Source organism: Zootoca vivipara, chromosome 14 (assembly GCF_963506605.1).
Source record: "Zootoca vivipara chromosome 14, rZooViv1.1, whole genome shotgun sequence".
Classification (NCBI taxonomy): Eukaryota; Metazoa; Chordata; class Lepidosauria; order Squamata; family Lacertidae; genus Zootoca; species Zootoca vivipara.
This window is the reverse complement of record NC_083289.1, coordinates 6745842-6770773: the sequence shown is the minus strand read 5'-3', so window position 1 is coordinate 6770773 and position 24932 is coordinate 6745842. Positions and strand designations below refer to the sequence as shown.

Below are 24932 nucleotides of genomic sequence, written 5' to 3'. Positions count from 1 at the left end.
TTCTGGAAAGAGAAGAGAGAATGCTGTGGGTGTTACATTATTGTGCCCTTAAAACAAAATACTCTAAAGAAGTCTTGTGAGTTGCTTGTAAGAAGTGTGGAGAAGGACTCTTGGCAGCTGCATCATTCTTAGTGGATACTATTGCTTCCATAGGGCCTCAGCTGCCAAGTAAATGTTGAACAGCTGTTCAACACACAGAGAATACTTACGAAAGCCCAATTTACTTAAATTTGTTATTTAACAAGGAATTAGAACTAATGGCAGGATGATGTAACTTAAAGTATATAGTTCATACAATTTATACAAAAAACAAAAACAAACCAAAACGTTATAGCAATCTCTGTATTGCATTTGCTGCTTGGTGAAATGTCCACACAAGAGAGCTGGTGTCTGTTATGCTGAAGCCTAACAATAATCCTGATCTATAATAGGTGTGGAGTGTAATATATTCTATTGCCTGTCTTTCCCCAAAATGGTGTTATGGCTATAAAAATGAGGCAGTGATTAAACAAGTTAGACAGAGGAGAGAATCTCTCTTGTTGAGAAGTTTTCCAGGGTCTGGGTAGAAAATGTTTTTGTTTCATTTATTCAGAAGGCTTCAGTTGCGGAGTCCTGAGGATTCTGTAGCATCCTCCTTAACATGGCTTCCAGCCACCACTAAGAAAGTGGTGCAAGGGGGAGTCTTTTGACAAGGCTCATTTCTACATAGGATTCCTGTTTTCGGCATAGTGTCGGACTTGTCAGTCATAACTTTTCTGATGTAATATGTTGGCTTTGAGTGCTGCATTCATTTAAATTAATTCATGCTCATTAAAGGAACTCATGATTTCATGCCAATCTGATCTTATTCCATGTTAGGCTCTCAGGAGGTTATTTCATCTGCCTCGATTTCGGGTCATAGCAAAGAGCAGGGTCCCCAAACTAAGGCCCGGGGGCCGGATGCGGCCCAATCGCCTTCTAAATCCGGCCCACGGACGGTCCGGTAATCAGCATGTTTTTACATGAGTAGAATGTGTCCTTTTATTTAATATGCATCTCTGGGTTATTTGTGGGGCATAGGAATTCATTCAAAAAAATTTAAAAAATACAGTCCGGCCCCCCACAAGGTCTGGGGGACAGTGGACCGGCCCCCTGCTGAAAAAGTTTGCTGACCCCTGGCAAAGAGTATCCAGCATTTGGGAAACATCACTAGATGTTCAGTTGCTAACTGCACTAGAATATTCATTGCTTCCCCATCTGCTTTTATTATTTTATTGTAAACTGCCCTAAGATTTCCCCCCTCCCTCTCGATGGGCAGCATCCATTGTTTTCTAAATAAGTAAATAACATTTGTGTTGGTGCATATTTGTCTCTCTTGGGAAACTACCATACTATCTAGGAAACTCCCAGCATCTGTGATAGATTTCTAGGACATAGGAAGCTGCCTTATACAGAATTAGACCTCTAGGTCATCTAGCACACAGTATTGTGTACTCAAACCAGCAACAGCTTTCCATGTTTTCAGGAAGGAGGATTTCCAAGCTCTACCTGGAGATCCCATTGGGGATTGAACCTGGGATCTTGTACATGCAAAGCATGTGCTCTGCCACTGAGCTACAGTCCTTCCCAAAGCTCAAGTTTTAGAAGCAAATAAGTCTTGTGTTACAAATGATGTGGAACTTCACTTTACTACAGTAAATTGCCGTTTTTGTTTTCTGTTTCTCCTGCCTGCATCATAATTTCTTCTGGTTGATTTTGACAGGTGCCAGTCAGTGGTCAAGGACTGGAGGACAAGCCCCTTCCTCTCCAAACTATGAAAATTCTCTGCACTCTTTGGTAAGAATTATTTAAAGCTAGATATGGCTTCATTGCCAAAAGATAGCACTTTAATTTTAATAAATTCTTTTTAAAAAAAATTATTGCATTTTTTTTGTCTTCAATGTTTGACTATGAAACTGTCATAACAATGGAACTACTGGTGCAGCAGTAAAACTGCTAGCACATTTGCAAAGCTAAGCAGGGTCTGGTATGATTTCAAATTGGATGAGAGACTGTGTGTTGAGATTCCTGCATTGCAGGGGATTAGACTAGATCAGGCACATCCAACAGGTTGATCGTGATCTACCGGTAGATCACTGAACATCTGTGTAGATCACTGGCTCCTCCTAAAGAAGCTCAACAACTTTGGCTCCCCTAAAAATGCTCAACATTTTAGCCCTTCATCCCCCAAAAGAGGGCTTTCCTCCTACCTCAGAAAAGCTCAACAACTCTGACCTGAACCCCTAAAAAATGGGTCTTCCTCCTTCCTAAAAAATCTCAACAACTTTGACACGAACCCCTAAAAATGGGGCTTTCCTCCTCCCTAAAAAAAAGCTTAACAACTTTTAACTCTGTGAGTAGATCGCAGTCTCTTCAGAGTTGGCCACCCCTGGACTAGATGATGGCCCTTGGAGTTCCTTCCATTTCTACTATTCTGTGTTTCTATGAAAAGTATTAAAATATGTCTTGCTCATCTTGCTACAAAAAAGTATGATAACTCTTTATTTAGGAAATAAGTGTTTCATAATTTGATATGGAAATTGGTATAGAGATGATGGATTCTAACTTTCCTTCGCTGTTGCTATGACTTCCATCGCTGATATTTCTTTAACACCTGCCGTATCTACAGAGCACTTATCTCAACAAGAATAATATAGATTTGGGCATGGATAATCAAAGTGATTAGGTGACTAGAACAACTTGCATATGAGAAAAAGTTGCATTTAGAGTTTTTTGGTTTAGAAAAGATGGCAAATGCCATGGTAAACAAAAAAAGTAAAGCAAGTGGCTGTTGAGATTTTTCTCCCTCCCTCTTGAAACTAGAATCCAGGGTCATCCAGTAAAGCTGAATAGTGGAAGATGCAAACAGGAAGCACTAGTTTGCACAACACATTGTTATACTATGGAATTTGCTACCAAACAAAATGGTAATGGCCATCAACTTGAATGGCTTTAAAAGGGACTAGACAAATTAATGGAGGATAAAACTATCAGTCATGATGGCACCTTTTATCTCCAAGATCAGGGGCAGCATGCTTCTGAATACCAGTTGGGGAATAACCCCAGGAGAAGTTTGTTGCCCCCTTGCCTGCCTGTGAGATTCCCATAGGCCTCTGTTTATCCCTGTGAGAAACAGATTGCTAGAATGAGTAGGCCCCTTTTCTCATCTATTCTGTGTTGTGTGCTACATAGAAATGGCACATAGCCTTTGGTCAGAATTCCGAGGACTTTCATTTGCAGGCAACCAATAATCAAGTATAGCTGTAAGTACAATGTTAGGAAATGGGGTGGTGGGGGTGGAACGAAAACCTACAATGATAAAAAAAATATCATGCCACTATCAAATAAGAGTATTCTGTTACTGCCATGCATTTTACTAATAAATGTAAGCAGTATGTGGAAATTAGGTTTCCAATGTTACTACAGTATTCAGTATTTTCTCTTCTGATTTCTCAGTATAATTTAAATCTTCGTTGAATTAACTTAACTAACCACTGAGGCTGTCACACATACTAGCTGTTGATCTCACCTCTTTAAAATTACTTAACCTGTGCTTTGCTTCTTGTTCTGTCTTGACTTTGCCAGAAAAACCGAGTTGAGCAACAACTTCACGAGCATTTGCAAGATGCTATGTCATTCTTAAAGGATGTCTGTGAGGTACTATTTCTCTTTAGATGGTGCCTTTTTATTTTTCCAGTTAACACTACTTACAGATTCTTTCCTAAAGTAGCAGTAAATACCATATAGTATAGTGTGGCAACCTTTGCTAACCAGCTGCCCTTCAGATATTTTGGACTAGAACTCCTATCAGTCCTAGCCATCTTGGGGAATTTGTGCTCCAAAACATGTGGAGGGTGCTAGTTTGGTGAAAGATGTAGATAACACATTTCCTTCAACCATTTTGTTATGTCACTTAGTGGAGAGTTTCCAAGGTTAAGCTGATTTTTGCCTACTCTGTTTAAATAAACAATAAACCTAAGTTAAGGACAGTAAAACACCATAGTCGGTACAGTGGCTAGAGTGTTGGTTTTCGATACGGAAAATCTAGATCCAAAATCCCCACACTGCCACAAAATTCACTTAGCCTAATGCTAGCTACTATTTCAGCCTCACCTACTCTACAGGATGGTAGTTTTGAGATACTGTTCTGAGCTCTTTGGGATAGTGACAGCTTGAAATAAGAAATCCAAACTTCCTTTTTTAAAAAAGGAGGGGGAAAAGAAATCCACATTTCCTTTTGGTATGTAAATTGGATTGAGCTCAGATTAATTTCTAAAATGTTTGTTTTATCACAGCTATCAAATGAGGTGGGTTTTAGGGCTAAAGGACTGTGAGTTGTCTTAGGGATGTTTTTTTATCTTTGTGGCTTAGTTGGGAGGGAGTTTGTAGGGTGGGTTGGATTTGTACCTGGGTCTTCAGTATTTTAGGGACCCAGGTGGCGCTGTGGGTTAAACCACAGAGTCTAGGGCTTGCTGATCAGAAGGTCGGCGGTTCGAATCCCTGAAACGGGGTGAGCTCCCGTTGCTCAGTCCCAGCTGCTGCCCACCTAGCAGTTCAAAAGCACATCAAAGTGCAAGTAGATAAATATGTACCGCTCCGGCGGGAAGGTAAACGGCGTTTCCGTGCGCTGCTCTGGTTCGCCAGAAGCAGCTTCGTCATGCTGGCCACATGACCCGGAAGCTGTCTGCGGACAAACGCCGGCTCCCTCAGCCTATAGAGCAAGATGAGCGCCGCAACCCCAGAGTCGGACACGACTGGACCTGATGGTCAGGGGCCCTTTACCTTCAGTATTTTATCTACTCCACCAGTCATTTGCTGACTAAAAGGCCAACATTTCATTTCAGCAAAATTATGCAGCAATTTTATTTTTAAAACCAAATTGGGATTTTGACATTTTTGCTGATTTTTCTTCAAGTTGCATCCTAAAATATCAATCTTACAAATAACCTAATGTTGAAAAACATCATTTTCTTTTTTTTAGGCAGAAGTAATTCCACATCCTCTCCAATCAGCTACCTGCCCCCACTACCCACCTATTTGTTTATAGTGCTGCTTAGCTGTGTTTGTAATCCTTTTGATATTGCATTCCACTTGCCTTTCATGTCTTCCATTGTAGAAAGCATGACAGTATATAATGGATTTAGCAGATATGTACAATAAATGACCTTTGTGCTCCTTCTAAATCCTAACAGCAGTCCCGGATGGAGGATCGCTTGGACAGACTCGATGATGCCATCAATGTGCTGAGGAGCCATGCGGTGGGGCCTTCAACAAGCCTGCCGAGCACCCATGGAGAGATACATAGTTTATTGGGATCTTCCCACAATGGGCCAGTTAGTAGTTTGAACTCAAATTATGGAGCATCCAGCCTTGTAACCACCAGTCGGCAAGCCTCAATAGTAAGTAGCTATTTTATCTACTGAATATGTTAAACTGACTCTTGATTTAATTTTTAGTAGAATTGAAGCTTGAAGATTTGATGTTACACATTAGTAACATTTGCAAGAAACCAAACTAGTGATAGTGATTGTGGAAGAAGAAATGGCAGCCTGATGCATCTGCTGGTAGTTCCCATTTGGAAGGAATGTAGAGAGTGGGGAAGGGAGGGCAGAAAGAGGGGAACAGCTAAAGTGGTTCGCCTGGTGAACGCTCCGTAAAATCCTGCTGCTTTGACCGATACAGAAACCGGAGACTTTTGCTAATAGTACTTGAGCTTATACATATGATTTTTCCAGATGTTTAATAATTGGCAGCCCATGTTCTGCTTGAAGTAGCAAACATGGAGATTGAACTGGGAAAGCAGTCAAGGAGGATGGAATTGGTCTCAAGTGTTCTGGGTTGGAAAAATGGTTATGAAATGCAACCAGCTTCTAGTAACAGATGCTGGCAAACAAGCCTGGAAAGAAGCTGCTGGTATGTGAAACCAGGTTGTGCCCAAACTCAGAATGTAAATGTAATGACTTTGAGCACAGCTGTAGTTTATGTAACAATGGGAAAGCAAAGTCCTTAGACTAATCTTCTCCCTCATCCCCAGAAGAGAGAAATACCTCACTCTCATTAATACATATATAAATCATTCTACATAAACTGGATTTAAGACAGCCATGAATCAGAGTCAGACACTGAAATCATTGTGTAAGAAAAGGATACCACAGATTTGCTTCTGTTCATTTCTCCCCTCAAACAGTTTAGGTTGACTTGTTTACAGCATGATTTTCAAAGCTGCTGGCTATTCTGAGAATGTTTCCTTTTAAACAGGTCCACAGCTGGGTATTTCTTAATGAAGGCAGGATTTCACCTCCCATCAAAGTAGTTGGTGAAGGGGTAACAGAATGACTTTCACTTTTTCCATTCACACATCAGAGTTATGCTCAGTTTTTTTGCAAATTTTGACACACCAAGCTCAAAAGGTTGCCCATCACTGTCATAGGTACTAAGGGAGAAACAGACTGGTGGGTCTTGATAGGATTGTCTTCAGTGGTGATAGAAAATGTCCTCAGATTTGCTGGGCTGGCTGACTAGTGCAAGAAGACATGCTAATATTGGTGAACATTACGAGTATAGCTCTTAATCAAATATAACATTATGAAAGTAATAATGTTACAAGGCCAAACCTCCTTACCCCTCTCATCACCTCCGAAGCACCAGGGAGGAAGAGCCAAGGTTTTCTCATTCTAGCTCTCTAAGAAGAAACTGTAGAGCAGGGGTCAGCAAACTTTTTCAGCAGGGGGCCGGTCCACTGTCCCTCAGAACTTGTGGGGGGCCGGACTATATTTTGGGGGAAAAAAGTATGAATGAATTCCTATGCCCCACAAATAACCCAGAGATGCATTTTAAATAAAAGGACACATTCTACTCATGTAAAAACACCAGGCAGGCCCCACAAATAACCCAGAGATGCATTTTAAATAAAAGGACGCATTCTCTCATGTATAAACATGCTGATTCCTGAACTGTCCACGGGCCGGATTTAGAAGGTGATTGGGCCGCATCCGGCCCCCGGGCCTTAGAGTTTGGGGACCCCTGCTGTAGAGGGTTCACCAGTCGGATATGGAGGCATCATCCACAGCTGAGCAGTCTGAATACCTTGGCCTGAGTGAGGGATGGGTGCCTAGTAGTTTCTTCTCCATATAATTTTTGTTGATGAAATTCTGACTGCTCTCAGCCAATAGAATGCATAGGACAAAGCCTATGCTGGCTGGGTCTGAAAGGAGTTGTAGTTCTAAACATCTGGAGAGCACTACGTTGGGGAAGATCGTGTATGCTGACTGAAGCAGTGATAAAATAGGAAAGCTTGCCCTTCTGAGTAAACCTTGGCCAAAAAAAAGTTCATTAAGTTTTAGCAATATATTTTGGACATCCCATTGCAGCTCATTTTAACTTCTTAACTCTTACAAAAAATAATTAAATTTCCTTGAAAATGTCCTTGGCAGAAGAAACAAGGAAATGAGTAATGTAAGTCTTATTTTTTATGACTTGCATAACCAGGCATGGTTTTATTGTAACACTTGCTTAAGTTTTCTGCCAGCTTTAAAAAAATCATTTCCTGCATCTCTGCTTAATTGTTGTTTTGGTGTTTTCTGTTGTGCTGGTTGTTACACTTTCTCTGCTCTTTACTCAATGAACATTTTAAATCTTAAAAGCAACCCACCATTTTGCTTTCTATTTAATGTTTGGAAGCATACATTAATGTTAGATTCCGTTGTGCTTTTTGGGAAAAGCCTGGCATTGGCATGAACTAGAATAAGTTTAAGCTGAAGTAGGAAGCAGAGTCCTTCACTAGCTCTCTTGCCAGACGTGTTGAGCACTTCCAAGTAAGTTGGCTGTCTCTCTATACTTTGACATATTTCCTTTTGTACTCGGTACTCAATAACAAGTTAGAGTCCTATTTTGCAAGCTGCTTGAACATGCCGTACTTTTCTCGGTCCTCTGCAAGAAATGTACATTGGTACCTTGGGTTAAGAACTTAATTCGTTCTGGAGGTCTGTTCTTAACCTGAAACTGTTCTTAACCAGAGGTACCACTTTAGCTAATGGGGCCTCCCGCCGCTGCCACGCGATTTCTGTTCACATCCTGAAGCAAAGTTCTTAACGAAAGGTGCTATTTCTGGGTTAGCGGAGTCTGTAACCTGAAGCGTCTGTAACCCGAGGTACCACTGTATAGTGCAGGGGGTGCCAGTGTTCCTGCTGGTGTTTCATGTTGCACACGATAAGGTCTCAGTAAATATCCCCTCAAAAATCTGTGATGCATGGGAGACACTTGGTTCTTTATGCTTGATCCTGTGTTCATAGGCTTGGCTTTGCCTACATGGAAGTGCCCCCTTAAATGGGCCCTCATTTTGTTGGATGCCAGGATTGTTTTCAACAGTGGAGTTGCCCTTTGCTCTCTTTTTTTGTCACCTTGATCAGATGTGAAACCTACTGGCTTCAGTGTCAATTACTTTAGGATTGCTACATTAGAGTGAGGGTTGAGTAGTCCAGACTAGGTTTGCTCTAAACTGTGGTTTAGTGTGATGTCTAAACACTGCCAATATTGTTGCAAAGTTAACATTCTGGCCATGTTTTGAAATTACAAAAATTAATATTTCCTGAAGTATCTTATTAAGAAAGTAACTGTTTGAATTCAGTTGATGATCTAATGTGGTTTAGTTCATCAACCTGAGAACTTGTTTAAGTTGATTTGATATTGTACTTGGTTAACATGCCTGGATGGTTCAGTTTGTTAGAGCATGGTGCTGAGAATGCCATGCTTGCAAGTTTGATCGCTGTATGGGACAGCTGCATATTCCTTCATTGCAGGGGGTTGGACTAGATGATCCTTAGGATCCCTTCCAACTCTACAATTCTATGATTCTATGTCTTACATTGCTGTGTAAATATTTTGCCAGGAATGTCTATTAAATTATTTTCTTGAATATGTTTCTAGAAGTTCAACTTCACTTTCAAAGTTTCCAGACTGTTTTCTGAATCTAAGATCTGATCTGTCTGTCATTGTTAGATTAGTCTTAGATTTTAACATTATCAAGAATCTGGTAGCTGTTAGGTTTGGACATTGTCTTAACAATCAAATTTTAATAACATTCTGTGGCTACTTTGCCCTTAAGACATCTCATGATTAGCAGCTTGAATGTTATTTGGATTTGAGCATAACTAGAATATAGATATACTAAACTTCTAGAGCAGAATTCAACAAAGTTTTATTCTTAACCGTCCACCTCTGGAGAGTTTCACACTTTCTTCATATTGTTTGTATTTCTATCTGGTGACTATTGATATTATTGTGAAACTTTACACTAACCTGAGGCACGGTTCTATGTTAAAAGGAAAATAAGACTGGAGACTTCTGTTTCAGTGTATCTGAAGAAGTGTGCATGCGCATGAAAGCTCATACCAATGACAAACTTAGTTGGTCTCTAAGGTGCTACTGGAAGGGGGGGGGGGAATTTGTTTCGACTATGCCAGACCAACACTGCTACCTACCTGTAACTAGAAAATATTTGATTAGTTTGCATCTGTCTTTGTGGAAGAATCTTGCATTTGGAAAGTAATACAACAAATCAGGATGAATTGGAGTTCACAGGAAACAGTAAATTAAAGCATGAACTTGCATAAGGGTATTTATCTCTGTCTCAGTAAAACCCACACTAAATGTTAAAGGGAAAAGCTGCATTAATTACTCAGGAGAGATTCAAAGCTCAGCAGTTTACTAGGCTTGAAGGATTTATTGAAAAGCAGGGGTTCTCATGTGTAACTGTGGGCAATAAACCTATTTAATTAAAGGCTTAATCTGTTAGCTGCTGTTCTCTGCTATTTATTCCTATAAAAAAGCTTCATCTCTAGACTATAGTAGTGCTTGATTGCACGCCCCCCCCCTTTAGGTTTGCATTTGTTGTTCCTTTTCCAATGAATACGTGTGTTAAAGGGTGGGGGGATGACCTTTGACCTGCCAAACTTATTAGCATAGGCCTTCCAGTGCCAGCAACCAAGGGTTCATTGTGAAGCATGTCAGCAATCCTGGCAGCAAATCAGCAAAAAATGTATGATATTGATACTGATGTTGCAAGAAGGGATCTCTCATGAGGGGTGAGGAGACAAACTCGTACAACCCAACTCTCAACCCTTGAGATATGTTACAACCTTTAAGACAGCTGAAGGCAGCCCTGTATTGGGAAGTGCTTAATATTTAATGCTTTTAATGTTTAATTATGCTTTTGTATATGCTGGAAGCTGCCTAGAGCGGCTGAGGCAACCCCATCAGATGGGTGGGGTACAAATAATAAAATGGTTGTTGTTGCAAGATCAGGTTGCTGACCGGAGCAAGACGGTTTGAGCACATTACACCAATCCTGGTCTGACCTCACTGGCTACAAATTATTTTCCGGGCCCAATTCAAAGTGCTGGTTTTGACCTATAAAGCCTTAAACTGCTCAGGACCGCAATACCTCAAGGACCGCCTCTTTCCATATGAACCCAACCGGACCCTGAGATCATGTTCTGAGGCTCTTCTTTGTGTGCCTCCTCCAAGAGATATCTAGAGGGTGGCAACATGAGAACTGGCCATTTCTGCGGTGGTTCCCCGTCTGTGGAATGCTCTCCCCAGGAAAGTTCGCCTGGCGCCTTCATTATACACCTTTATGCGCTAGGCAAAAAAGTTCCTCTTTAACCAGGCCTTTAGTTTATTTGATTGACATCCTATGCCATTTTAAAATGTGTTGGGGTTTTTTTTTGGGGGGGGGTTATTGGGTGCTTGTTGTTTTTATTTTGATTGTGTACTTTGTGGCTTTATATTCTGAGACCTGCAGGTATAGGGTGGTATATAAATTCTAATAAGAATAAGAATAGGACTTTGGCTGTGTGAAGTGATATTATTTCCCTTCCCATTTATGGTACTTTTAATTTCACTTCTCTTGAATCTTCTTCAATTAACGGTAGAAGCATTGTGTCATAGGAGGGGAGCCATAACTCTGCATTGGCAGCATGAGCATAAGAACATGAGAAGAGCCTGGTAGATCCAACTAATCCAGCATCCTGTTCTCACAGTGGCCAACCAAATGCTTGTGGAAAAACTGCAAGCAGGATTCAAGCACAACAGCACTTTCCTCTCTTGTCAGCAGCTGGTATTCAGAAACATTATTGTCTCTGACTGTGAAGGCAGAGCATAGCCATCATGCCTAGTAGCTACTGATAGCTTTGTCCTCCATGAATTTGAAGCCATTTAATTGGGTGACCATCACTACCTCTTGTTGTGTAAATTCAATAGGAGATTAACTATGTAGGATGTGAAGAAGTACTTTCTTCTGTCCCGAATCTTCCAATATTCAGCTTTATTGAATGTACACAAGTTCTAGTGCTATGCAAGAAGAAAATCTTTTCTTCTTCCTTCTCCATGCCATACATAATTTTATAAACGCCTATCATGTCACCTCTTATTTGCCTTTTCTCTCTGGACTAAAGAGCCCAAAATGCTGCCACCTTTCCTTGCAGGGAGTTGTTATCTCTTTATCATTCTCTGAACATTTTACAACTATAGTCTTGTTTTTGGGATGAGGTGACTGCAACTTTACAAAGTATTCCAAATTCAATTCTTTTCTTAACCCCAGCGTGAAATTTGCCCTTTTCACAGCTGCTGCACACTGGGTCAACATCTTTGTTGAGCTCTCTGCTTTTACTCTAAGGTCTCATTCCTGGTCAGTCACTGCCAGTTCAGATCCCATTATCTTGTTTGTGCAATTATGATTTATTAATTTTTTTGCCATGACATACGTCACTTTACACTTGTTTACATTGAATTTACACTGAATGCCATTTTACTGCCCATTTGGTCAGTTTGGATATGTCCTTTCCGAGCTCTTCACAATCACTTTTTGTTTTATTGAACAATTTAGTATCATCAGCAAACATAACCACCTCACTACTCATTCCCCGTTCCGCCAGTTGAAGAACCTGTGTCAGCAGTGCTAGGAGCCACTGCCTCAGAAAGACCTTGGGTTGACTGCTTCTATTGCCTGACTGATTATCTGTGATTGTGCTTTTTTTTGTCCCAGGTCAGTGCGCACCGAGAAGACAGCGTCAGCCTCAGTGGCAATCATTCGGGATTGTCCAGTGCCCTTTCTGCTCAGAATTCTGAACTAAACCACAAAGCACAAGAAAGCTACAGAGGTAAGAAGAGTACAGAGGTAAGATGAATTCCAGCTGGATTTTTTCTAACCCAGGACTCTGGGTAACTAGTCCATCTAAGCATCCTAGGGAGTCTAATCTACAAACCTGGCTGTATTTAATTGTCCCTTCATGAACGAGAAATATATTGTAGCTGGAGGAATCTTTGTGATATGCAGTAAAATTCTTCATGTAAACCCCACTGATTCCTCTCCCTAAAAACTTGTATTTGGGTTGCTGTTTGTTGTGATCCCAGGCATGCTTTGGCAATGTTTGTCTACCTGTCTTAAACAGTGATGGGAAACATTTTTATCCCTGTAAGCCAGATCTTGTATCTTCTCCCCACCCCACCTGTGCAGACCATCTTTGATAAGTAGACAGGACCTGTCAAAGCATAACCCTTGTGCAGAGTTTACTAAGCACCCAGCTGATTGTTGGGTGCTTCAGAATTGCTGTACAAGGTGCTTTGTAAACCCTCTAGTTCAGAGCTTTCCAAACTTTTCATGTTGGTGACACTTTTTAGTAAAAAAAATTCACAGTAATTCAGTTTTACTAGCAAACTGGAGGTTAAACTAACCCTTTAAAGAGGGGTTACACCTACACATTGCATCTGACACACTAACAGGTCACAACACACAGTTTGGAAAGCTCTGCTCTAGTTGGTGTTTGGGCAGTGCTGAGCACAATAATTGCAAAGTACTTTGCACATACTTCTCAATCAGTAATACGCTTACCAAAAGCCTAACAACCAGCTGATTGTGGGATGCCTCTTTTAGCCCCACCCTTACCTGCTCCACACATGACATCAGGTGTAGGGCACATGGGCATGGCTTGGCGAAAATGGCCTTGGGGGCCAAATGAGGAGTTTAGTTAGGCTAAATTTGATGTGCATGCTGGAAGTTCCCCACTTCTGCTTAAGCATACACACACACACACACACACACACGGCCATGTGGATGCAAGTTAGTAAATTAATGTAGCATATCCCATAATAGTTGTCTGTCTTTCCAAACTGCATGATGTGTCGGCCTATCTACTAAATTTTTAAAGAAGGGGATTAAATCTGCACAACCACTTTTGGAGATAGTTTTCCCCCTGCAGAAGTGGTTCCCTATAATCTGAAATGGACTTGTGTAGCACTTCCTGTTCTTAAAAATGATGTTTATATAGTAACAAGCTGAACTGATATCCCAGCCTTGGCAGAACACACCCATTCATAGCAGGTACATTTAAGAGCACTTTTCAGTTCTCAGCTGAAACAAGCTAAGGCATGAGAAGTTTTGCTGGCCTGAATGGATGGATTCCCTCCTTTTTTCCTTTAGGTCACACAGTAAAATGAACAGTACCACAGGAGGGTTCTTTGAGTAGGTCTTATGCACAGAGAGGGTAGAATGTGTCATTTTCTGGACCAGTTGGAACTTGCAGCCACAGTGCACGAGGGCCTCCCATTGTGCTCCTGATTTATTCATATGGTGTTTGCCAACAATTCTCCAAATGGTCTCTTAAAATAATATTTCTTATAAATCCAAAGCACAGTGATTTGGGTTGTGGGTCCTGAAAAGAATGATAGTCTGTGTGCTTGGTGAACACCAAGAGTCGTTACTCTTACAGGTAATAGGATCTCTGTTCCCCACCCTACCCCCTGCCCCATATCATGTGAATACTGATTAATTCTCTCAGAGGAAATTTCTTACCCTTTGCCTTTCAACCTGCAGTACACAGGATCACTTATTAGGTACATCGCAGAAAAGTTTTATTCTCTCAACATTGCCCATAGACAGTAGGGCACCATGGAGAGGTTATATCCCCACAAGGATCACTTAATATGAGTCTGCTGCAGGAGGCAGTGCATATGGACCTGTGCCATGTATTTCAGGTTCTCAAGAGTAGGAATATGAGGAAATGAGAACCATTCATGTTGCACTGAAAAGGGTTTGGGATGAGAGCCACACTTACGGTAGTTCCACAATCCACTTGAGACATGCACATAATGCTAGCAGGGCAAGGGGACTGGAATCTGGAAGAGTTCCTGCCTCCCCCTCCCAAAGCAATTTGTTTTTGTCTTTGGAGGGATAATTATTATTGCCAAGGGCTTTACATGATCACTTATTTGAAGCCAAAATAGGGGCAAGCCAGAAGTATCCAGCAGAGTTCCCAGAGGCTCTCTTTCTCACTTCAGAGTTGTTGTGAACTGGTCCTGGTCTTTTGTGACACTTGCTGAAATAAGTACGGTCTTAAATTTCTTCTCTTCTGGCATGGACCTCTAATTTATTGTAGACAGCAATTACATTTCAAAGGTTTTCTGGAATTGTGAGAGATTCTTAACTGAAAACTGCAAGTTTTTTGGGTTTTTTATCAGGGAAAAAGTCTAATGGGTGACATGTTGAGCAGCCAATAAAAGCATCAGTGTTGGAGTTCAAGTGAAAAAAAGCAAACATTTTTTATCTGTCATATAAAATTGCATCATCTTCCCCACAAAACACAAATGCACCCAACCCATCAAGTAGCTATTTCAGACAGCTAATTGACTCAACATTAGAGCCTCCCACCTTGAAACACTTATGTTTAGAGCAAAAGAAGGGAGGGATTTCTAATACTACCTTATGACCTTCCTCCTGATCTCAGTTCCTTTTTCAACATTTTCCTATGTCTTCTTTATCTGGGTGGGAGCCACTTGCTACCCATTTTCTTAGCCAGGTTGTCTTTGGACAAACATAAGGGAGGTGGTGGTCTTCTTATTGCTAATTACACTCTGTTGTGTTTGCATGCAGTGCTGTCATCTGGGTTGCCAAACCACTCAGTAGCTTTAGGTCCGGCTGAGATCAAGTCAGAGCACAAGGAGAAAGATGAAAACACGCATGAACCTGCCTCCTCTGATGATATGAAATCTGATGATGAGTCCTCCCAAAAGGATATCAAAATCTCATCAAGAGGAAGAACAAGGTATAGCAGCCCACTCCTCAGAGGTCAGGTTCTCTGTCGGTACCCTCTGCCTGGGGTGAGAAAAACTCTTAGCGTGATAAACTATTGGGGGGGGGCATAATCAAAAAGCACATATATGATTTCAGGTGTCAGTTCAGTGTGCAAATAATGGAAAGTTCAATATGGAAGTTTTCTTTCGGTGTCTTCTAAGGTTCAGTAATTCATGTAAACTGTCAGGCTCATTCCTGGTAGTGCCCTTAAGACCTTTATTGTCCCCTCAGAATAAGGTCCACTATTTCTGGTACACAGCAGTCACGAAATTAAAAGACGCCTGCTTCTTGGGAGAAAAGCAATGACAAACCTAGACAGCATCTTAAAGAGCAGAGACATCACCTTGCCGACAAAGGTCCATCCAGTTAAAGCTATGGTTTTCCCAGTAATGATGTATGGAAGTGAGAGCTGGACCATAAAGAAGGCTGATCGCCGAAGAATTGATGCTTTTGAATTATGGTGCTGGAGGAGACTCTTGAGAGTCCCATGGACTGCAAGAAGATCAAACTTATCTATTCTGAAGGAAATCAGCCCTGAGTGCTCACTGGAAGGACAGATCCTGAAGCTGAGGCTCCAATACTTTGGCCACCTCATGAGAAGAGAAGACTCCCTGGAAAAGACCTTGATGTTGGGAAAGATTGAGGGCACAAGGAGAAGGGGACGACAGAGGACAAGATGGTTGGACAGTGTTCTCGAAGCTACGAACATGAGTTTGACCAAGCTGCGGGAGGCAGTGGAAGACAGGAGTGCCTGGTGTGCTCTGGTCCATGGGGTCACGAAGAGTCAGACACAACTAAATGACTAAACAACAACAACATTTCTGGTACACCACAAAGGATGACAGGTACTTCACATGGAGAAGTGGGCAGCTTTTCAAGTCAGGAGTGAGTTGCCAGGTGTAGGTGTTTTTTGCTCTTCCTGATAGCTGTCATTCTTAATTAAGCACTGAGTCTTTGTTGTTTATACCTTCCATCCTGAACTGTTCATGTGAGCTGCGTGGACCTCTGAAAGATCTGCTTCTGGTTTGGAGGAAATGACTAGTAAGGCAAAAAGAAGGATCACTTCAGCAAATTCACCTTGGTGGCAGTAATTTCTGTTGTTAATTACTTTGGGGTGAACTTGCTCACAACATGCTTGCATAAACCAGGACCCAAGTGCTCACAGATCTCAACTCTGGTAACATTTTTGGAACACTGTCTTCAGGTTGCCAAACCCTCACTGACAGGCTACACTATTCATGAAAATGTTCTACTTGTGTGAGAGATAGGTTGGCCAAAAGTAGCAAAAGCCCGGGGGGGGGGGGGTTAGAGTGAGAAATTAGGGCTCATTATTCTGGTTTGCAGAAGCCACTTCCTTGCATGGAAGACACTTGAAAAGGGGGAATGCATGCAGCAGTAAAAAGTTCTGTGATATGATATGAACAGGGATGATTGCCAGGGTGCTTACTCCAGGCACTTTGCCTGCTTGTGTTCCAACAGCAGCATTAATGAAGATGAGGACTTAAATCCCGAACAAAAGCTGGAGCGGGAGCGAGAGAGGCGGATGGCCAACAACGCTCGTGAGCGCCTGCGCGTCCGAGATATTAACGAAGCATTCAAAGAGCTGGGCCGGATGTGTCAACTTCATCTGAAGAGTGAGAAACCTCAGACCAAGCTGCTTATTCTTCACCAGGCTGTGGCAGTCATCCTCAGTCTCGAGCAGCAAGTCAGAGGTGAGCTTGGCTGGGTGGAGCATGTGTCTCTTCTTTCCCTCTTTGTCCCAGTTTTTGTGTTGCCTTCTTCATCCAAGTGTGAACGTCATTCCTTAAGCCATGTTCTAATTTGCGTCTAAGAGGGATAGGGCTGAAGAAGGAGGGCAGGCTATGTTGCCTTGTGGGCAAGAGGTGGCAGTGGCAGGACTTTGACAGGCCTTTCTGCACAGTGCTGTGTGAAGTGGGTGTGGTGCACTCAGGATACACCATCTACCCATTCATGCTGGGTGGTGCAATTCCACAGTCTCATGGGTGACTGCCAGCTCTGTTGTGCATAGGATAGCTTGTAAATAGAAAAACTGAGCTCAGTCCAGCCAGACCTAACCCTTTTTGAGTTTCAGCATATTTAGTGGGAGAGCTGAGCATGTATAACTTGTAAGAGTTCCTTTTTTCAGTAAGATTCAACATAAACCTGGGAACACACACAGATTTTATTGCTTTTTAACAAAAGGGCCCAGGCTGTTGTATCTGCTTCTCCCCCAAACCCCACCCCGTCCCCCAGAAATATGACAGAGGCAAGAAAATGCCCATGTATCACATACTGCTTAATAGTGTTGTAAACCGCTTAGAGATTTCTTTAACAATGAAGTGGTATATTTTTTTAATCAATCAATCACAGTTCATCACAGGGATCTGGACCCTCTGGGGTTGGCTTGGGGCAGAGCACAGTAACTTTAAGCCAAGGCCATTAGCCCCCTGCCTCAGACCCCCTTCTCTATAAGCATGTGGTAGCATTTTATCAGTTATGATTGGGGCTCTTTTTCAGGAAAAACGGGGTAAAGTGCCATGCCGGGGGGGGGAGCATGTATTTTCTTCTCCATTAGTGTTATACTATTTGTGCGCTGTGTGTTTTGTATAATTGCTTTGCTTTTATAATTCAATTTATGTTTCCCAGCAGTAAAGTCTTTGTAGGCCCATTTGTGTGTTTTTTTGGTTTGTGTACCTCATTCTTCCTTCAAACTGTGTGCTAGGGCTTCAACAGGCACTTGTCATGCAGTCACTCTGTGGTGATTTTCTGTCTGGGCTTATTTCACTGTTACTGCAGGCATGAAATATTATTCTTATTCCCAGGCAGAAGTAGCTGGCAGAACAGGGTGGGGTAGCATTGCCCAATGCAGAGGTCGCTGCTGGTAACTGGGGGGTGGGGCGAGGTGCAGAACATGGCCCTGGGATTATCTGATTGGCTCTGCAGCTATGCCCCCACAACACTGACCTCCCTGCTCCCTTAGCAGCAACCTCCATGCTGGGAAGGCAGGTGAGCAACACTGTTGTGCCAGCCACCACTGTTCACATGATGCAGGCAGGCAATTTGAGATTTTGATCTACCTGCCCAAGGCAAGCTAGGAGCTTCGTGGCTGCACTGAGAATTTAAGCTTGCTCTCTCAAATCCAAGTCCTCCTTAACCTCTGGGTCTTTGGCTATACCGGTATCTACAAATTGAAATACTAAAGCCGAATAAAGAAAGCAAAGGATAGATGCTACTGAAAATACATTGATAATCTTAGCTAATGATTATGAATTCAGCTTGGGTGGTGTTTGCAGTGTGGGTGTACAGAAGGAGGATCCGCTGCATGCCTGGAGCTCTGTGCAAGGAAGGGCTGTCCCCTTGTCTTCCGTGTCAGGAATGTTCCTGCTGAGCTCTGTGTGCACACCAGTGCCCTGAGTGCTTTAAATCCTAACCATAGGCGCTAATTTTTTATTTAAATTGCATTCTGTCAAGTCCATTTATCATAATCCTTATGGGGTTTGCCTGACTTTGAGGGGGCACCAGCTGCCACTGGAAGCAGAGTTAACCCTTAGCAACAAATCCATATCCATGTCAACCTTGAAAAGTCCTCTCTTGGGGTTGGGTTATAAAATAAGCACAATTCTTTATAATCACATTCTCCTGTCGAACTGGAGCGACTGTTGACCTCTCATATGCAACTCCTTTTATATCTGTGTCAAATAAATGATGAAACGGACATCAGAGCCACACCATCTCCCACTAAAGAGGATGTCTTTCTCTCTCCCTTGTTTATTTCTCCCTGTGGGCCGGCTGGACACAGCTGCGTTTTGTATTGTGCTTTCTCATCTGATGCATTTCCAGGGTGTGCATATAAATGTCTTCGAGATGCAGAAGGTGTCAACATTAATATCTGCTCAGTGGTCTAAATCACCAAGTGACATCTCATCTGTTCTGTTGCTTATGCCAGCAACTTGGGCCTCATTTTGTATTCTTTTTTCCTGTTATGTTGTAAGAAAACAAGGATGAGAGTGTTTATCTTGGAAGTGACGGAATTAACAGCTGAACATAGAAATGGAATATTCAATAGCAGTATTTTTATCAATGGCTTAGATCAGGCTTCCCCAACCTGGTGCCCTCCAGATGAGCCACACAACTGTGCTGGTTGTGATTTATGGAAGTTGTAGTCTCAAACATATTTGAGGGCACAAAGTTGAGGAAGGCTGACTTGAATGAACAGGTGAATGGAATCCTTGACAGATTTGTAAATGAGAAATGAAACTGGGAGGAGTCAGTAATAACTCACAAAACAGGCATCGCTTATTCTATTCTCTAAGATCAAGTGTAGAGAACGGGAATAAAATTCAAAATGATCTTGACAAAATGGAAATCTAAGCCGAAACTAACAAAATGAAATTCAACAGAACCAAATGCAAACTTCTGCACTTAGCCAGAAATCAGTAAAATACACAGATATAGGGTGGAGAATAGCTTGACACTGGTATATCTGAACAGGTTATTGAGGTTTTAATCAATCACAAGCTGCACATGAGTCACTAGTGTGATAGAGATACAAAAAAAGCTAATGTAATTTTAAGCCTCATGAGCAAAACCATAGTTTTCAAGACATGGAAAGTAATAGTTCTGCTTTATTCACCACTAGTCAGACCTCATCTGTTGTACATCATGGCTAATTGCATTGATTGATTGATTGATATTTATTACGGCCATTGGCCCATCCCACAACAATTTCCCAACCCAACATATATGTACTTAAACTTCCAAATTTAAAACAGCCCCAAAACTTACCAAAACAAACAAACAAGCATACAATACAGTAAATTTGCAACATATGGCTAATTGCATCTAACAGTAAAGGACTGACCAGCTGGGTTCAGCAGGTAGTGGTGGTTATTTATTGGAATTTATATACTGCCCTATACCCGGAGGTCTTAGGGCAGTTCACAGAACAAAATCAAAATATAAAACCACAAGATATATAATCAAAATAAAAACAACAACCCAATAACCCATCACAATGTCTCCATTGTGCTTTGGAGTATCTTATGAAAAATGTTTAACATGGTGTTGTTGGTTTTATTAAATAGTGGTACCTCTGGTTAAGAACTTAATTCGTTCTTAACCTGAAACCATTCTTAACCTGAAGTACCACTTTAGCTAATGGGGCCTCCTGCTGCCGCCACGCAATTTCTGTTCTCATCCTGAAGTAAAGTTCTTAACCGAAGTTACTACTTCCGGGTTAGCGGAGTCTGTAACCCGAGGTGTTTGTAATACGAGGTACCACTATACTGTTTTAAAAGTTTTTAGTTGTGACTTGTACTGCCTCAGGGACCGGCTGAAATCATATTTGGGGTATAAATGTGAAAAACAGTGTATCAATATGGTTCTTATGTTTTGCATCATGAGTTTCCACACCAGAATCAGATCTTCTGTGGAAACCTCCCAGGCTATCTCTGAACTCTCTGGTGGACTGATGGTTCTCTACCTGGTTGGGGTGGGGTGCAACAGATAAATAGATTTTTTATTTTTGAAACTGTTGTTTTGTGCAAAATTGGTGAATCCTAAAACAATGTCTTTCAAATGTGGCTTTGGTCATTAATTGTCTTATATAAACTGCCTTGCAATGACTTGGCTCAGAAAGATGGCATATCTAGATTAGAATAAATAAACATTTGTAAGAACTATCTGTAGAGTTCAGCGTGCTTGATAATGCCACTTAGATAAATCTTTGGTTTGCTTCTTCCATAATGAGAGCTAATCACCAATCAAAACCATACTTTTCATGCATTAATAGAGATGGTGTTTTTTATGTTACTCTTAGAGAGGAACCTAAACCCCAAAGCAGCCTGCCTTAAGAGAAGAGAAGAAGAAAAAGTTTCTGCCGTATCGGCAGAGCCACCAGCATCACATCCAGGAAGCCATCCTGGGCTTAGTGAAACTACCAACCCTATGGGTCATATGTAAACATCAGCCAGGTAAGGGGAACATTTCACATCTGTGTGAGTCAGAAAGGGCTCTTTTGCATACCCAAAATTGAAATTTGGGTGTAGGACACAAGACATAGTCAAAGTATGAAAATGAGTTGACTACCCTTTGTGCTTGTTTTAACTATTGCCATCATGAGACCCAGATCTAGTTGTTGTTTTCAAATGCTATAAAGTCCTTTACCATTTTACCACATCTAACATAGTTTTGTTAAAATGAATAGCAATACTCAACAAACACCTTTAGGACTTGCCATTACTAAAAATCTACTGAGAGCTCACCTTAAGAAGCACCAGATCTTCAGCCGGTGTAGGTGTTTGCATAAGTCACTTGTACCACTTTTTAGCAGGGAGAGAGGAGGGATGCAACTAAAAACAATCACAAAAGAACCAATTCTGTGGAAGAGGCATCCAAGTGAGCTCCCTGTCTGGCCCTCATGACTGTTTTGTTATCATGGCGTCCTTCACTTTCCCCCTTGCTACTTCAGTTTTGCACAAAAGTAGCTGAGTGCCAAGCATTTTATCACCTGGCTCTTTGTTTTGTGAGTAAGTGCTTTGCACAGATGCCAGCTTCTCCCTGTGTTTTGTGCTACTGTAAAACTCACTGTGAGGATTAACCACAAAGTGTGTATATATTGTGAAGACAGAACAGTTTTGAAGGGGGCAGACCAAGGCTAATATTCTGTCCATGCAAACTGGACTGATTGCTTGGTATAGGAATGGTCTCTGTTGCGTGCCTGTCTTGGTTACAGCAGGTGTCCATCGTCCATCCAGTTTTGAGGGGGTCATCTGCAAATAGACCAGTAGCTGGTAATGCAAATGGGCTCTTGGGCATATTTTCTCCATGAGCTTGTCGTGACAGAGAGATTCTTCTGAGTAGAGTGTTTTCCTTTGCACGGTTGATGCTTTGGTGCTGACTTTGCTCTGCCTCCACACAGAACGGAAGCAAGTCAAGCCACTTCAACTCCTACTTGATCTATTGGCTAGTGCTATAGACCAGTTTGTATGTGGGGCAGATCCAAACTATACATTTAAAGCACATTCAGTGCACTTTTAAAGCACATGACTTCCCCCCCAGATCATGGGAGCTGTAGTTTAAGTTCACAGGATTTGGGGGGAGGGGGGCCAAATGTGTGTTGGATATGATTTTAATGTTTAGTATGGATCTGCCCCTAGTTTCTTGGATGGGCTCGTTGGGATAAACTGCTTCAAGAGAAACAGAATCAGATCTTCCACATAAAACTGGATGCTGTCCTACATGGCTTGCTGGAGCTGGCTGGTGTTTCGGCCAGCTGCAGATCAGCCAGGCTTTGCTGGTGAAAATTGTAACTATTAGTAAATTTAGCAGACATTCATGGTACCATCATCATGTTGCTAATATCTTCTATGATTTTCACACCAGAATTCCAGAAACATGGGGAGGAAACCTAGAAGGTGACCTGCTTTTCTTCACAAGGACAGAGACTCAAAATTGAACAATGACACATCTGATAGGAGACACAAGAAACCCAAACGCAATTATATGGTTAAAGTAACTGGTGACCAACTGCATCAGGGTGATGATGACAACAGCATCTCCTCCTGATAGAATTTCAGCACAAGAAATGTTCCGTGCATCTCCTCCTCCTCCTCCTCCTCCTCCTTGTCCTCTTGAAAGCAGCATGCCGCTCCAGCACAATCAGAGACTCTTTGATCCCTCCACTCGCTGTGGAAGTTGCCTTGTGCCTAAACTGAATTGACAAATGCATTGTAACTACAAATTGTTATTTATTTGTAATGGAACTGTGAAGGTCTACAATATGAAGGGAAATGTTAAGCTGTTCAAAGCTGATGGGAGTTCAGCTGAGAGGTTGGTGTTAAGAGAGCAAAACCACAAACACTTCTAACCCTTCACATTCCCAGCATATTTGTGAATGTCCTAAAAGAAAGAAGGGTCAAGGGCTTCTGTCATTCTCCCCATTCCTTTGGCTGTTTGATGCATGTTTTCCTTAGTATGTCTTTTTATTTTTAAATGCTTGCCAGCCCTCTCAGGCACAGTTCCTTCTTGCATAGGTGTTCATGTTCCAAGCGCAAGGCGTGAACCATACTATGGTCACAGCGTTTCTTGGAATGAAAAGAAGTGATGTACTATTGATTTCTCAAACCCCTTAGACAGTTGGGGTTCCTAGTATAACTTGCAATGTGAACTGTAAATTGGGGGGGGGGGGACAACCAACTTAGAATTGCTTTGTTTTCTAAGCAGTAAGTATGGTTGTAAGCATAAAATATATTAAAATGCAAAGGATACTTACTTACCTGTTGTAAAGTCTGGTGAGCAGTCTGATCTGAAGTTTGTTGTGGCAGAAGTAGGGTGAGTGGATCTGACCACTGGGATACAAGAGCAACAGCCAGTCTGTCCTTACACTTTAGCTTAAAAAATATCATCTAGTTTATCTGCAAAGAAGGTTGGGATGGGATTCTATCAACTTCTTGCCAAACTTCTTTGTCCTAGAAAATAAGCTGCATCAGCAATTTCGGAATATGCTGCAGCTTGACCTGAATGGTCCTTAAGTCTTCCTTTCTTGCTCCCTCTTTTGGGGATATCCCAGCTCTTTTGAACTTCCATAAAAGCTGTCTTCCACTGTAGCACCCCAGAGTGTGGCGGAGAGGAAGGTACAATGGAAGCACAACTTTCTTAACTATCTTCCTGGTTGCAATCTGCTTGTACTCACTAAAGAAATAGATCAACTAGCCATTTGAATAATCTCACCACATTTGAAAGAACAAAAATGTTGCTACAACAGGCTTAAGAATTTTAGATTATGTCTTAGATGGTTCCTAGAAAATCAACTGGTTTGTGAAGTGACTGACTGGATTGTTTATCTGTTCTCCAGTAACACCTGACCCAACTTCTGTGGCCTTGTTCTTCATTTCAGTGCTTCTTGTCTCAATGAACTTCTTGCTTATGATGACATGTGAAAGTGCTCACCTGCCACTGCCTGACCTTTTTCTTCCAAGCTTGTTGTCTCTTGGCTGTGTTAGACTTTGTGGTATGCCCAGAAGCTTTCCTTCATAAAATAGAAAGAGAGAGAGAGAGAAAAAGAAAACATTTGGCTTATTTTTCACTGTAGCTAGTCTTTTATACAATAATCTTGTAAGAAAGTGTCTTGAATTCTAAATATTACTCTTTCTAGATTTTTGAAATCAAAAGTTTTCAGTAAAAAAAATTTTCTTACTTTATTTTACTATATTAGGTAGTAAAAAATGTAGGGTTATTTACCGTAACCTGTCCATTAATACCATAAATTTACAATAGCATTGTAAGAGCATAGTAGGGTTCTAGCATACTGTGTAGTACCTTATGGAGTATTGTAAGAGCTACTTGTCCGAGATGAATTGCTTCTCATCTTGTTACCCGGTTTCCATTGTTGGTTTATTGAAAATTTGTACCCTGTGTCAAATTTCAGGATGTTACTGATAAACTTTTTCAACCAGCAGAAAGAAGTTCAACACTTTTTCTGTCAAATGTAACAGAAAACACTATGTATATAACATTTATGTAGCAATAAATGTGCCATCTTTTTTTAAAAAAAAACCTTTGTAAATCAGTTATTTTAACATTTTCTTATGCTGTTGTGTGTTTGATTTATAAGAAATGGGGCCTCAGAGTCCCTGTAGGCCCTAAATGGGCCCTCAGAGTCCCCCTTCAGACCCCCCTGTAGGCCCTACTGGGCTGTTTTATGTTGGTGGGGAGATCTCTGCGGAGATCGTGGATCAGGCGAGATATGAGCGGAGGGCACGGATTGTGGATTGGGTAGGATGGTGAA

General features: G+C 41.6%; 1 protein-coding gene across 6 annotated transcripts in view; it reads left to right on the top strand.

The window, feature by feature from the left end:
* The window catches only part of TCF12 (transcription factor 12), a 141891-nt gene extending 117193 nt beyond the window's left edge, over positions 1–24698 (top strand). For 3 of the 6 annotated variants that reach the window (XM_060282399.1, XM_035131799.2, XM_060282401.1), the window contains 7 exons: positions 1742–1815; positions 5211–5417; positions 12062–12176; positions 14945–15116; positions 16625–16857; positions 20964–21117; positions 22529–24697. In XM_060282399.1, coding sequence (XP_060138382.1) covers positions 1742–1815; positions 5211–5417; positions 12062–12176; positions 14945–15116; positions 16625–16857; positions 20964–21106 — 944 coding nt within the window. In that variant the 3' untranslated portion in view covers positions 21107–21117; positions 22529–24697. Of the gene's footprint in view, positions 1–1741; positions 1816–3603; positions 3676–5210; positions 5418–12061; positions 12177–14944; positions 15117–16624; positions 16858–20963; positions 21118–22528 lie in introns of all 6 variants that reach the window. The other 3 variants (XM_035131798.2, XM_035131797.2, XM_060282400.1) reach the window with 2 other exon arrangements.
* Positions 24699–24932: the final 234 nt, after the last annotated feature.